General features: G+C 45.7%; 1 protein-coding gene across 1 annotated transcript in view; it reads left to right on the top strand.

The window, feature by feature from the left end:
- Positions 1-545: 545 nt before the first annotated feature.
- LOC139394226 (uncharacterized) overlaps positions 546-13,624 on the top strand; it is a 30,845-nt gene continuing 17,766 nt past the window's right edge. Inside the window, exons 1-4 of the mRNA XM_071142249.1 lie at positions 546-1,254; positions 1,510-1,728; positions 2,032-2,460; positions 2,744-3,163. Of these exons, the coding sequence (XP_070998350.1) occupies positions 602-1,254; positions 1,510-1,728; positions 2,032-2,460; positions 2,744-3,163 (1,721 nt within the window). The 5' untranslated portion in view covers positions 546-601. The remainder of the gene's footprint in view (positions 1,255-1,509; positions 1,729-2,031; positions 2,461-2,743; positions 3,164-13,624) is intronic.

Raw genomic sequence — 13,624 nt, 5'->3', positions numbered from 1 at the left:
AAAACCCATGAGCCTGGAGGACCTTCTCTTTAACATGTACAGTGAGCCAAACGAAAGTAAAGAAGAAGTGTTACAGGATATTAAGAAGAACTCTGAAAACGTTGTCATCATATTTGATGGAATCACAGACCTCTCCTCTCTGTCGGTAGTAAAGGACCTTGCGGAGAACCTCCTCCCTGACGCAAAGATTGTGACCACATGCAGACCAGATCAATCGGAAGACTTCCTGACAGACTGGCCCACAGACTGGTTCAGAGTGGAGGTGAAAGGGTTCAGTGATGAATCCATCAGGGCTTATTTAACACAGATGCTGAGTGCTGAGCCTGACTCCTTGAGCAGTGTGTTAAACAACCTAGAGTTGTTCAGTCTGTGCCATGTCCCAATGTACGCACTAATGGTTGTTGCTTGTAGTTATTATTCTACCCTAGCGGATTCTAAGCAGCCATGTTCTACAACTAAGATGTACATCAACATCCTCCGTCACTGCATCCAAAAACATAGTGGCAAACGACTGGAAGATCACAACAAGTGTCTCATAAAAAACAGAGAGAAAATATTGTCTTTGGCAGAAATTGCTTTTGATGCAACAAATGAGAAAAACATGAACTTGACAACACTGAGTTGTGAAGAAGGCAGTGTCCATTTTGCCTTCTTGGGGGCATTTATGGTTAAGGTTGAGCCCACTGCATCAGACACTTGCTCTGCGTTTCTCCACTACACAATGCAGGAGTTCTTTGGTGCCCTTTGGCTCTTACAGAATCCAGACAAAATCAGAGAGGTTCTCGAGAAGTGCCCGACTGAAGAATGGAAACACACAAAACACTTAATTCCTTTCCTGTGTGGGCTTCTGAATGAGAGGAATACTAGATTGGTAAACAGTCTAGTTCCAGCTGAACAGATCAAGAAGACATCAGATTGGTTCTTCAAGGAAGTGGTGAACACATTTCTTCCATCTCAAACAAACCAAGATCATGCAGAAGGTGGTGCTCCCGAGTCTGAGAAAGATCTTCTGTTTTTGTGTCAGTGCTTGTATGAATATCAGTCTACTGAGGCCTGTCTGCTTCTCCTGGACAAACTGGACTATCATCTAGACCTGAGTGGAGAACATCTGGATCCTCACCAGTGCTGTGCAGTCTCTTATGTGACCAGTCAGTCTGCAGAGAGAAAAGTTGGCTTGGACCTGAACGGCTGCACTGTGTCAGACCAAGGAGTAAGGCTGATACTGGGCTCTCTGAAGAATGTCAGACATCTTGGGTAATATTTGTGTTATCTAATTCACCAGTTTGTTGCCAATTAACCAGTAAAAGAAAGATGCATTGGGATGAAGCAACCCATCTTTAAAAAAATATATCTTATTTTCTCTTCTATTCAGATACTGAATTATAAGCACTTCCGTTTCCGTTACTATGAAATATAATCAAATGTATAATCTATTATTTAAAAACCATCCTCTGATGATTCATCTGACCCCTCAATGCTCTATCAACTCTGGACAACTTTGCTGAGCAGTGAGACACAGATGGATTTCACCACTTTACTTGGTCTCCGTGGAAAGGAGTTGCACCTTCCAGTCCAGGGTGAAAGACGAGTGTTTGAGAGAGCAGAAGAAGTGATGAAGCAGAGTCTAGAGAGGGTTAATCTCTGTCTACACTGGGATCAGAGAACTGTTCTCAGTGAAGCTCTCAGCAAAACCATTTTAAAGTGTCTACCAAATATCAACAAGCTCAGGTGAGTGCCAATATGAATAAATAATAACACTTAGAATACTACAGTACTTACTATAGAATTCTGTAGTAAACTGTGGTACACTGTAGATTACTATACCACACACTAGTATTCCTCGATCTTTACTATAGACTACAGTACTTACTATAGATTTCTGTAAAGTTTTTTAACTACAGTAAAGTCTGCGTTCTAGAATACTTAAAATTTTTTGACATGACAACAGTATTCAGTCCATTAAAGAGGCAGCAGTCACATTCTCCCTGCTACTATCTGAACATAGACATTCTTATGTTTTATGGGTCACAGGTTTACCCATCTACAACATCAGAGAGGATCCCCTGAAAAACTGGAGACAGAAGAGAAAGCAGTCCTACTAGATTTGTGTCTACAAGCAGCACTAGATCACAGAGAAACAATCCATAGAACTGTGAACACACTGCTGTCACAGTTCTCTGTGTATCAAACTGAGAGATATGACATCCTGCTGGATCTGTACTCTCATGTGAAGTACAATAGGAATCAAACAGCCAGGAGTATCCTTCCCTCATTGAACCCACTTTATCAGTCAGCTTCTGCAGTCTGGTCCATAGACCTCTCAGAGAGAAAGGCCTCCCTCCTCCTAGAAGTGCTGAAACTCCAACCAGAGAAGAAACCAGTAGAGCTGAAGGGCTGGTCAGATGAAGAGAGTGAAGTGAGGAGTGTCCTTCAGTGTTTGCCCTACATCTCACAGCTGAGGTGAGTGAGTTTATCCAACAAGAGTCCATATATCACTGACCTGGTGTAGATAGTATTCATGTTTTACACTGTCTTTATCTTGTTAATACATTAACATGTGAAGAAGCTGTAGAAACTCTAATTCAGTAGGAATTGAAATTGAACAAAATTCCAATTCATAGTTGTATTGTTTTAAAAGATGGAGTCATACGGTGCTATTAGTTTTCAGTTCCCCAACCCTGTTACTCATATCAGTCCTCGTCACTCACCTGTATATCATCTGTGTTTTAAACTGTTTGTTCAGATTTCCTCCGCTGAAGGATAATCTGGAGAGGACAAAGAGAGAGAAGACATTCCTACTGAATCTGTGTCTTCAAGCAGCTCTCCATGAGAGAGGAACCATACAAACAGCTGTAGAGAAAGTGTTGTCACTGTCTGAAGTTTATAACAATCAGAAATGTGATTTCCTGCTGGATCTGTACTCGCATGTGAAGGACTATGAGACTCAAACAGGCAGGAGTGTCCTTCCAGTATTACAGCCAGTTTACCAGTCAGCCAGTCCTGCAGTCTGGTCCATAGACCTCAGAAAGAGAAACGTCTCCCCCCTCCTAGAAGTGCTGAAACTCCAACCAGAGAAGAAACCAGTAGAGCTGAAGGGCTGGTCAGATGAAGAGAGTGAAGTGAGGAGTTTCCTTCAGTGTCTGCCCTACATCTCACAGCTGAGGTGAGTCTGAACATGTGTGGTGGTTAGTGATTATGTGATGCTAGTGGTTATTATCTTGTAGAAACATTTGACATATACAACTTAGTGTTGGTGAATCTGGTAACATTTATCTGCCGATTTCCTGACCTTACAAATGTTACATTACCAAATGTCACACAGAAATTGTGAATTTATCTACATTTTGTGATGCATACCATTTGTCTTTTAGATATCTTGTGAATTTAATCTTTCAGAAATCTTCTAACATGAAACCTGAAAGTTTATACTCAGAATAGCTCATCTAGAGAACCAAATGTCATGCATATTATGGAATCACGTTTCAGGAGAAGACCCAGATGCAGAGGTGTCGAAGTCACAGAAGTTTATTACAAAAATAATGGGCAGGCAAAAAGGCAGGTCAAGACCAGGCAGAGGTCAGTAATCCAGATCAGAGTCCAAAAGGTACAGAACGGCAGACAGTCTCGGGTGGTAAGACAATGTACATAAATGGCAGGTCGTCTCAGGGTCGGCGCAGGCAGAGGTCAATAATCCAGGGTGGTAAGTCAATGTACATAAATGGCAGGTAGCCTCGGGGTCAGGTTAGGCAGAGGTCAACAATCCAGGGTGGTAAGACAACGTACATAAATGGCAGGTAGCCTCGGGGTCAGGGCAGGCAGAGGTCAATAATCCAGGGTGATGTGACAAGGTACCGAACGGCAGGTCAGGGCAGGAATGGTCAAACCGAGAAATCTAGAAAACAGGAACTTTAGAAATGACAGGAGAAAGGGGCAAAACGCTGGTAGACTTGACAAACAAAATTAATTTATTCGATATAGGGGGCGCTCTTTTAATTTATGGATTAAAAAAACGTTCCCGTTTTAAACAATATATTTTGTCACGAAAAGATGCTTGATTATGCATATAATTGACAGCTTTGGAAAGAAAACACTCTGACGTTTCCAAATCTGCAAAGATATTATCTGTGAGTGCCACAGAAGTGATGCTACAGGCGAAACCAAGATGAAATTTCAAACAGGAAATGCCCCAGATTTTGAAGGCGCTGTGCTCCAATGACTCCTTATATGGCTGTGAATGCGCCAGGAATGAGCCTACACTTTCTGTCGTTTCCACAAGGTGTCTGCAGCATTGTGACGTATTTGTAGGCATATCATTGGAAGATTGACCATAAGAGACTACATTTACCAGGTGGCCGCTTGGTGTCCTCCGTTGCAATTATTGCGTAATCTCCACCTGCATGTATTTTTCCATTTGCTTCAGAGGAGAAACCCAACTGGCACGGATTACTTATCATCGAATAGATATGTGAAAAACACCTTGAGGATTGATTCTAAACAACATTTGCCATGTTTCTGTCGATATTATGGAGTTAATTTGGAAAAAAGTTTGGCGTTGTAATGACTGCATTTTCGGGATTTTTTCTTAGCCAAACGTGATGAACAAAACGGAGCGATTTCTCCTACACAAATAATATTTTTGGAAAAACTGAACATTTGCTATCTAACTGAGAGTCTCCTCATTGAAAACATCAGATCTTCAAAGGTAAATTATTTTATTTGAATGATTTTCTTGTTTTTGTGAAAATGTTGCCTGCTGAATGCTAGTCTTAATGCTATGCTAGCTATCAATACTCTTACACAAATGCTTGTGTAGCTATGGTTGAAAAGCATATTTTGAAAATCTGAGATGACAGTGTTTGTGAGCCAATATATTTATTTAATTTCATTTGCGATTTTCATGAATAGTTAATGTTGCGTTATGGTAATGAGCTTGAGGCTATGATTACGCTCCCAGATACGGGATTGCTCGTCGCTAGAGGTTAACAAGCAACAGACGAACAGAGAACATAGGCATATATGCACTGGGGATAATGGGGAAGATGGGCGACACTTGGAGGGGCATGGAGACAATCATAAAGCCATGTGAAACAGATCAGGGTGTGACAGTACCCCCCCCCCCCCCTCTATGGGCGCTACCTGGTTTTCCGGCTTTGGAAACAGGAGACAAAGGGCTGTGAGACATGGGTTTGATCCTAGAAACATGAAAAGTAGGATGTATTCGGAGGGTACGGGGCAACAGACGACGAACAGCAGAGGGGATAGTGATCTTGGAGATGGGGAAAGGACCGATAAACCGGGGTGAAAGTTTGCGGGACTACACCTGGAGAGGCAGATCTCGGGTGAAAAGCCATACCCTCTGCTCGAGACGGGGGAGGTCCGCTTGTCGTTGATACCTGGAGGTGGTCTTGAGAAGAGCCGACCGGGCTCTCTTCCAGGTATGACAACAGCGTACCAACATCTGGGCCAAGGGTACACCGACCACTTTCTCTTACTCCGGGAAGAGCGGGGGATGAAACCCAGGGAACCCTCAGTACCTCTGCAACAGTCCTGTCTGTCTCAGTACCTCTACAACAGTCCTGTCTGTCTCAGTACCTCTGCAACAGTCCTGTCTGTCTCAGTACCTCTACAACAGTCCTGTCTCAGTACCTCTACAACAGTCCTGTCTGTCTCAGTACCTCTGCAAAAGTCCTGTCTGTCTCAGTACCTCTGCAAAAGTCCTGTCTGTCTCAGTACCTCTGCAACAGTCCTGTCTGTCTCAGTACCTCTACAACAGTCCTGTCTCAGTACCTCTACAACAGTCCTGTCTGTCTCAGTACCTCTGCAACAGTCCTGTCTCAGAATCTCTACAACAGTCCTGTCTGTCTCAGTATCTCTACAACAGTCCTATCTGTCTCAGTACCTCTACAACAGTCCTGTCTGTCTCAGTATCTCTACAACAGTCCTATCTGTCTCAGTACCTCTACAACAGTTCTGTCTGTCTCAGTACCTCTACAACAGTTATGTCTGTCTCAGTACCTCTACAACAGTCATGTCTGTCTCAGTACCTCTGCAACAGTCATGTCTGTCTCAGTACCTCTGCAACAGTCATGTCTGTCTCAGTACCTCTGCATCAGTCCTGTCTGTCTCAGTACCTCTACAACAGTCCTGTCTGTCTCAGTACCTCTACAACAGTCCTGTCTGTCTCAGTACCTCTACAACAGTCCTGTCTGTCTCAGTACCTCAACTACAGTCCTGTCTCAGTACCTCTACAACAGTCCTGTCTGTCTCAGTACCTCTGTAACAGTCCTGTCTGTCTCAGTACCTCTACAACAGTCCTGTCTGTCTCAATACCTCTACAACAGTCCTGTCTCATTACCTCTACAACAGTCCTGTCTGTCTCAGTACCTCTGCAACAGTCCTGTCTCAGTACCTCTACAACAGTCCTGTCTGTCTCAGTACCTCTACAACAGTCCTGTCTGTCTCAGTACCTCTACAACAGTCCTGTCTGTCTCAGTACCTCTACAACAGTCCTGTCTGTCTCAGTACCTCTACAACAGTCCTGTCTGTCTCAGTACCTCTACAACAGTCCTGTCTGTCTCAATACCTCTACAACAGTCCTGTCTGTCTCAATACCTCTGCATCAGTCCTGTCTGTCTCAATACCTCTGCAACAGTCCTGTCTGTCTCAGTACCTCTACAACAGTCCTGTCTGTCTCAGTACCTCTGTAACAGTCCTATCTGTCTCAGTACCTCTGCATCAGTCCTGTCTGTCTCAGTACCTCTGCATCAGTCCTGTCTGTCTCAATACCTCTGCAACAGTCCTGTCTGTCTCAGTACCTCTACAACAGTCCTGTCTGTCTCAGTACCTCTGTAACAGTCCTATCTGTCTCAGTACCTCTGCATCAGTCCTGTCTGTCTCAGTACCTCTGCATCAGTCCTGTCTGTCTCAGTACCTCTGCAACAGTCCTGTCTCAGTACCTCTACAACAGTCCTGTCTCAGTACCTCTACAACAGTCCTGTCTGTCTCAATACCTCTACAACAGTCCTGTCTGTCTCAATACCTCTGCAACAGTCCTGTCTGTCTCAGTACCTCTACAACAGTCCTGTCTGTCTCAGTACCTCTGTAACAGTCCTATCTGTCTCAGTACCTCTGCATCAGTCCTGTCTGTCTCAGTACCTCTGCATCAGTCCTGTCTGTCTCAGTACCTCTGCAACAGTCCTGTCTCAGTACCTCTACAACAGTCCTGTCTCAGTACCTCTACAACAGTCCTGTCTGTCTCAGTACCTCTACAACAGTCCTGTCTCAGTACCTCTGCAACAGTCCTGTCTCAGTACCTCTGTAACAGTCCTGTCTCAGTACCTCTACAACAGTCCTGTCTGTCTCAGTACCTCTGTAACAGTCCTGTCTCAGTACCTCTACAACAGTCCTGTCTGTCTCAGTACCTCTACAACAGTCCTGTCTGTCTCAGTACCTCTGCAAAAGTCCTGTCTGTCTCAGTACCTCTACAACAGTCCTGTCTGTCTCAGTACCTCTACAACAGTCCTGTCTCTACCTCTGCAACAGTCCTGTCTCAGAATCTCTACAACAGTCCTGTCTGTCTCAGTACCTTTGCAACAGTTATGTCTGTCTCAGTACCTCTGCATCAGTCCTGTCTGTCTCAGTACCTCTGTAACAGTCCTATCTGTCTCAGTACCTCTACAACAGTCCTGTCTGTCTCAGTACCTCTGCAACAGTCCTGTCTCAGTACCTCTACAACAGTCCTGTCTGTCTTAATACCTCTACAACAGTCCTGTCTCAGTACCTCTGTAACAGTCCTGTCTCATTACCTCTACAACAGTCCTGTCTCAGTACCTCTACAACAGTCCTGTCTCAGTACCTCTGCATCAGTCCTGTCTGTCTCAGTACCTCTACAACAGTCCTGTCTGTCTCAGTACCTCTACAACAGTCCTGTCTGTCTCATTACCTCTACAACAGTCCTGTCTGTCTCAGTACCTCTGCAAAAGTCCTGTCTGTCTCAGTACCTCTGCAACAGTCCTGTCTGTCTCAGTACCTCTACAACAGTCCTGTCTGTCTCAGTACCTCTACAACAGTCCTATCTGTCTCAGTACCTCTACAACAGTTCTGTCTGTCTCAGTACCTCTACAACAGTCCTGTCTGTCTATGTACCTCTACAACAGTCCTGTCTCTACCTCTGCAACAGTCCTGTCTCAGAATCTCTACAACAGTCCTGTCTGTCTCAGTATCTCTACAACAGTCCTATCTGTCTCAGTACCTCTACAACAGTCCTGTCTGTCTCAGTATCTCTACAACAGTCCTATCTGTCTCAGTACCTCTACAACAGTTCTGTCTGTCTCAGTACCTCTACAACAGTCATGTCTGTCTCAGTACCTCTACAACAGTCATGTCTGTCTCAGTACCTCTGCAACAGTCCTGCCTCTCTTAGTACCTTTGCAACAGTTATGTCTGTCTCAGTACCTCTGCATCAGTCCTGTCTGTCTCAGTACCTCTGCAACAGTCCTGTCTCAGTACCTCTGTAACAGTCCTGTCTGTCTCAGTACCTCTACAACAGTCCTGTCTCAGTACCTCTACAACAGTCCTGTCTCAGTACCTCTACAACAGTCCTGTCTCAGTACATCTACAACAGTCCTGTCTGTCTCAGTACCTCTGCATCAGTCCTGTCTGTCTCAGTACCTCTGCAACAGTCATGTCTGTCTCAGTACCTCTGCAACAGTCCTGTCTGTCTCAGTACCTCTACAACAGTCCTGTCTGTCTCAGTACCTCTACAACAGTCCTGTCTGTCTCAGTACCTCTACAACAGTCCTGTCTGTCTCAGTACCTCTACAACAGTCCTGTCTGTCTCAGTACCTCTACTACAGTCCTGTCTCAGTACCTCTGCAACAGTCCTGTCTGTCTCAGTACCTCTGCAACAGTCCTGTCTCAGTACCTCTACAACAGTCCTGTCTCAGTACCTCTACAACAGTCCTGTCTGTCTCAGTACCTCTGCAACAGTCCTGTCTCAGTACCTCTACAACAGTCCTGTCTGTCTCAGTACCTCTGCAACAGTCATGTCTGTCTCAGTACCTCTGCAACAGTCCTGCCTCTCTTAGTACCTCTGCAACAGTCCTGTCTGTCTCAGTACCTCTGCAACAGTCCTGTCTGTCTCAGTACCTCTGCAACAGTCCTGTCTGTCTCAGTACCTCTGCCGATGAGCTTGTTCTGCACACAAATCGTGCAGGTGGCGAAGAACGCAGAGACGTCAGGAACCATTGTAAGCCACCAAAAGCATTATTACACAAAGGCCAGTGTCCGGTGGGAGCCCGGGCGGTAGGCAATCCTGGAGGAGTGAGCCCACTCCAGGACGGAGGAGCAGACATCGTCAGAACAAACATCCGATTATCTGGGGCCCTCCGGTGTTCGGCTGGGAATGCTGCGCTTCCCGGATCTGCTTCCAAACTGAGTGCCTTCGCCAAGCAAGAGGTGTGAATGATGGTCTCGACGTCCGGGGGTGTAGCCGCGGGGTCTGTCCACACAATTAACTTCTTGACGCTACCAATCCCTGTAGCGGGATAATTTCCGTCTGCAACCACTGAATAGCATAGCGCAACAGTCAAATAATATTACTAGAAAATATTAATATTCATGAAATCACAAGTGCAATATTTTGAAACACATCTTTGCCTTTTGTTAATCACCCTGTTGTCTCAGATTTTGAAATTATGCTTTACAGCGAAAGAAATCCAAGCGTTTGTGTAAGTTTATCGATAGCTTAGCATAGCATTATGTACACTTAGCATCACGAAGCTTGGTCACGAAAATCAGAATAGCAATCAAATTAACCGTTTACCTTTGATGATCTACGGATGTTTTCACTCACAAGACTCCCAGTTACACAGCAAATGTTCCTTTTGTTCCATAAAGATAATTTTTATACCCAAAATACCGACGTTTGTTTGTCGCGTTATGTTCAGAAATCAACAGGAAAGAGCAGTCGCGACAACGCAGACGGAAATTCCAAATAGTATCCGTACTGTCCACAGAAACATGTCAAAGTTTTTTATAATCATTTGATAATATATCAACCGAGTGTGTAGCTTTTTCCATAACAGCGGGAGGAACAATGGCCGGTTTACTCAATTGCGCAACTCACTCTGAGTGCCCCCACCTCTCCACTTACTCAATGTGATCCTTCACTCTCATTTTTCAAAATAAAAGCCTGAAACTATGTCTAAAGACTGTTGACACCTTAGGGAAGCCACAGAAAAAAGGAATATTTTTCCAAACATAAAAATAGTGCCCCCTAGCTTCAGGAGGTTAACGGATGTGCCACCCCCTCCAGCCAGTGCCTCCACTCCTCCAATACCATCTTCACTGAGAGAAGCTCACCATTCCCCACATCGTAATTCATCTCCGTGGCGTTGAGGTGATGGGAGAAGAAGGTGCAAGGATGTAACTTGAGTTCCAGGACCACCCCCAGTCCGACATTCGAAGCATCGGACTCCACCACAAACTGGCGGGACGGGTCAGGATGAACCAAGAAGTAAGCAGTGGTGAAACGGTGGTTGAGGTCCCGGAACGGCCGGTCCGCAGCTGGGGACCATGTGAACGGAACCTTGGGTGAGTACAGACAGGGGGGAAGTCAGGGTGCTCTAACCCCGGATAAAGCGGCGATAGAAGTTGGCGAATCCCAGAAAATTTTGCAGCTGCACTCTGGACGTAGGCTGGGGCCAAGCCACCACCACTCTCACCTTCCCGGGATCCATCTGTACACTCCCTGCAGTGATGACGTAGCCCAGGAAGGGGATGTTGGAGCTCTTTCACAAAAAGTTCTCCAGGAAGCGTTGGAGGACCTGTCGGACGTGTTTTTGGGCAGAGCGGGAGAAGACGAGGATGTCGTTGAGGTGGACAAAGACGAACCAGTTTAACATTTCATTGAGAACATTATTAACCAGGGCCTGGAACACAGCTGGAGCATCAACACTACTGGCCGTGTTGAAGGCTGTCTTCCACTCATCCCCTTCCCGTATCTGCACTAGGTGGTAGGCGTTCCATAGATCCAGCTTGGAGAACACGGCGGCCCCTTGGAGAGGCTAGAAGGCCGAGGAGATGAGTGGTAGCGGGTGGCGGTCATTCGCCGTGATGTCGTTGAGACCCTGTGAGTTGATGCACGGGCGCATGGTTTTGTCCTTCTACTCCACAAAGAAGAACCCTGCGCCGGCGGGGGACGCAGTGGGACGGATGAACCCGGCAGCTAAGGAGTCCTCAATATAGGTCTCCATAGCCTTGGTCTCTCGACCATACAGTGAGTACAGTCATCCCCGTGTCAGAGTGGTGCCTGGGAGAAGGTCCCACAGTCATGGGGTCGGTGCCGCAGAAGCAAAGTGGCCCGGTCTTAATGAACACCCCCAGTAGGTGCTGGTACTCTGCAGGAAATGCGGAGAGGTCCGGGGCAACTTTTGTGGCCCCAGGAAGACATCCCGGTGAAGGGAGCGCTGACTTCAGGCAATGAGCAGAATGGGCTCCAGCTCATGCTGGCACCAGCAAACCAGTCAATGAGGGGATTGTGTTGCTGTGCGTTTTGTTGCCAACCTTACTTTGCTACCTGACAACTTTACGGTTTTTACTTTTTAATTACCGTTTATTCTTTGTTTTTCCCTCATTCAACTTTTTTTCATTCAACTTTTTCACTCCGGACACTTTATCTGGACATGGTTCGTAAGGACCTCCAACAGCCGAAGCTAAGTAGTAACATTAACATGATGCCTTCTAATTGCAGTCACTGTACTCATAATATACAGGAGAACGATCACCTTACGGCGAGGATGGAATCAGACGCAATCGTTAGGCAAGGGTAATTTCAGTGTAGGAAAGGATGAAACAGCGTCTGTGCCACCAGTAAGTACAGATATTAATGTCAGAATAAATCCCCCTGCACGGTCCCCGCAGCCGGACAACTTTCTCATGGCTTCTAGAGGGATATGCTGTAGGAATGCTCAACAGGTGTCGTTCATTCAGCCGACAAACTTTCAACCGGTTTTCCCCATTTAAGCAGCGAGTCGTAGTCTGAGGCCGAGCCTTCTCTTGTCTCTACTCCTCTCGTTACGGGGTCTGAGACACCGAAGCTTCCCACCATTAGCTCTGACAAATTGAAAACCCTAGTCATTGACGACTCCATTACCCGCAGTATTAGACTTAAAACAAATCATCCAGCGATCATACACTGTTTACCAGGGGGCAGGGCTACCGACATTAAGGCTAATCTGAAGATGTTGCTGGCTAAAGCTAAAACTGGCGAGTGTAGAGAGTATAGAGATATTGTTATCCACGCCGTCACCAACAATGTTAGAATGAAACAGTCAGAGGTCACCAAGCACAACATAGCTTCAGCGTGTAAATCAGCTAGAAAAATGTGTCGGCATCGAGTAATTGTCTCTGGCCCCTTCCCAGTTAGGGGGAGTGATGAGCTTTACAGCAGTCTCACAACTCAATTGCTGGTTGAAAACTGTTTTCTGCCCCTCACAAAATATAGAATTTGTAGATAATTGGCCCTCTTTCTGGGACTCACCCACAAACAGGACCAAGCCTGACCTGCTGAGGAGTGACGGACTCCATCCTAGGAGGGGTGCCCTTTTCTACGAATATAGACAGGGCTCTAACTCCTCTAGCTCCACAATGAAATAGGGGGCAGGCCAGGCAGCAGGCTGTTAGCCAGCCAGCCAGCTTAGTGGAGTCTGCCACTAGCACAGTCAGTGTAGTCAGCTCAGCTATCCCCATTGAGACCGTGTCTGTGCCTCGACTTGGTTGGGCAAAACTAAACATGGCGCTGTTTGCCTTAGCAATCTCACTAGGATAAACACCTCCTCCATTCCTCCCATTATTGAAAGAGATTGTGATCATAATCTTGATGTGATTGGCCTGACTGAAACATGGCTTAAGCCTGATGAATTTACTGTGTTAAATGAGGCCTCACCTCCTGGTTACACTAGTTATCATATCCCCCGTGCATCCCGCAATGTCGGAGGTGTTGCTAACATTTACGATAGCAAATTTCAATTTACAACAAAAACAATGACGTTTTCGTCTTTTGAGCTACTAGTCATGAAATCTACGCAATCACTTTTTGTAGCCTCTGTTTACAGGCCTCCTGGGCCATATACAGCGTTCCTCACTGAGTTCCATGAATTCCTATCGGACCTTGTAGTCATAGCAGAAAATATTCTAATTGTTGGTGATTTTAATATTCACATGGAAAAGTCCACAGACCCACTCCAAAAGGCTTTCCATCATCGACTCAGTGGGTTTTGTCCAACATGTCTCTGGACCTACTCATTGTCACAGTCATACTCTGGACCTAGTTTTGTCCAATGGAATAAATGCTGTGGATCTTAATGTTTTTCCTCATAATCCTGGACTATCGGACTACCATTTTATTATGTTTGCAATAGCAACAAATAATCTGCTCAGACCCCAACCAAGGAGCATCAAAAGTCGTGTCATAAACTCTCAGACAACACAAAGATTGCTTGATGCCCTTCCAGACTCCCTCTGCCTACCCAAGGACGTCAGAGGACAAAAATCAGTTAACCACCTAACTGAGGAACTCAATTTAACCTTGCGCAATACCCTAGATGCAGTTGCACTCCTAAAA

This window comes from Oncorhynchus clarkii, unplaced genomic scaffold (genome assembly GCF_045791955.1).
Source record: "Oncorhynchus clarkii lewisi isolate Uvic-CL-2024 unplaced genomic scaffold, UVic_Ocla_1.0 unplaced_contig_1469_pilon_pilon, whole genome shotgun sequence".
NCBI lineage: Eukaryota > Metazoa > Chordata > Actinopteri > Salmoniformes > Salmonidae > Oncorhynchus > Oncorhynchus clarkii.
The sequence above is the reverse complement of the archived record's forward strand: the minus strand, read 5'-3'. Positions and strand labels throughout refer to the sequence as shown.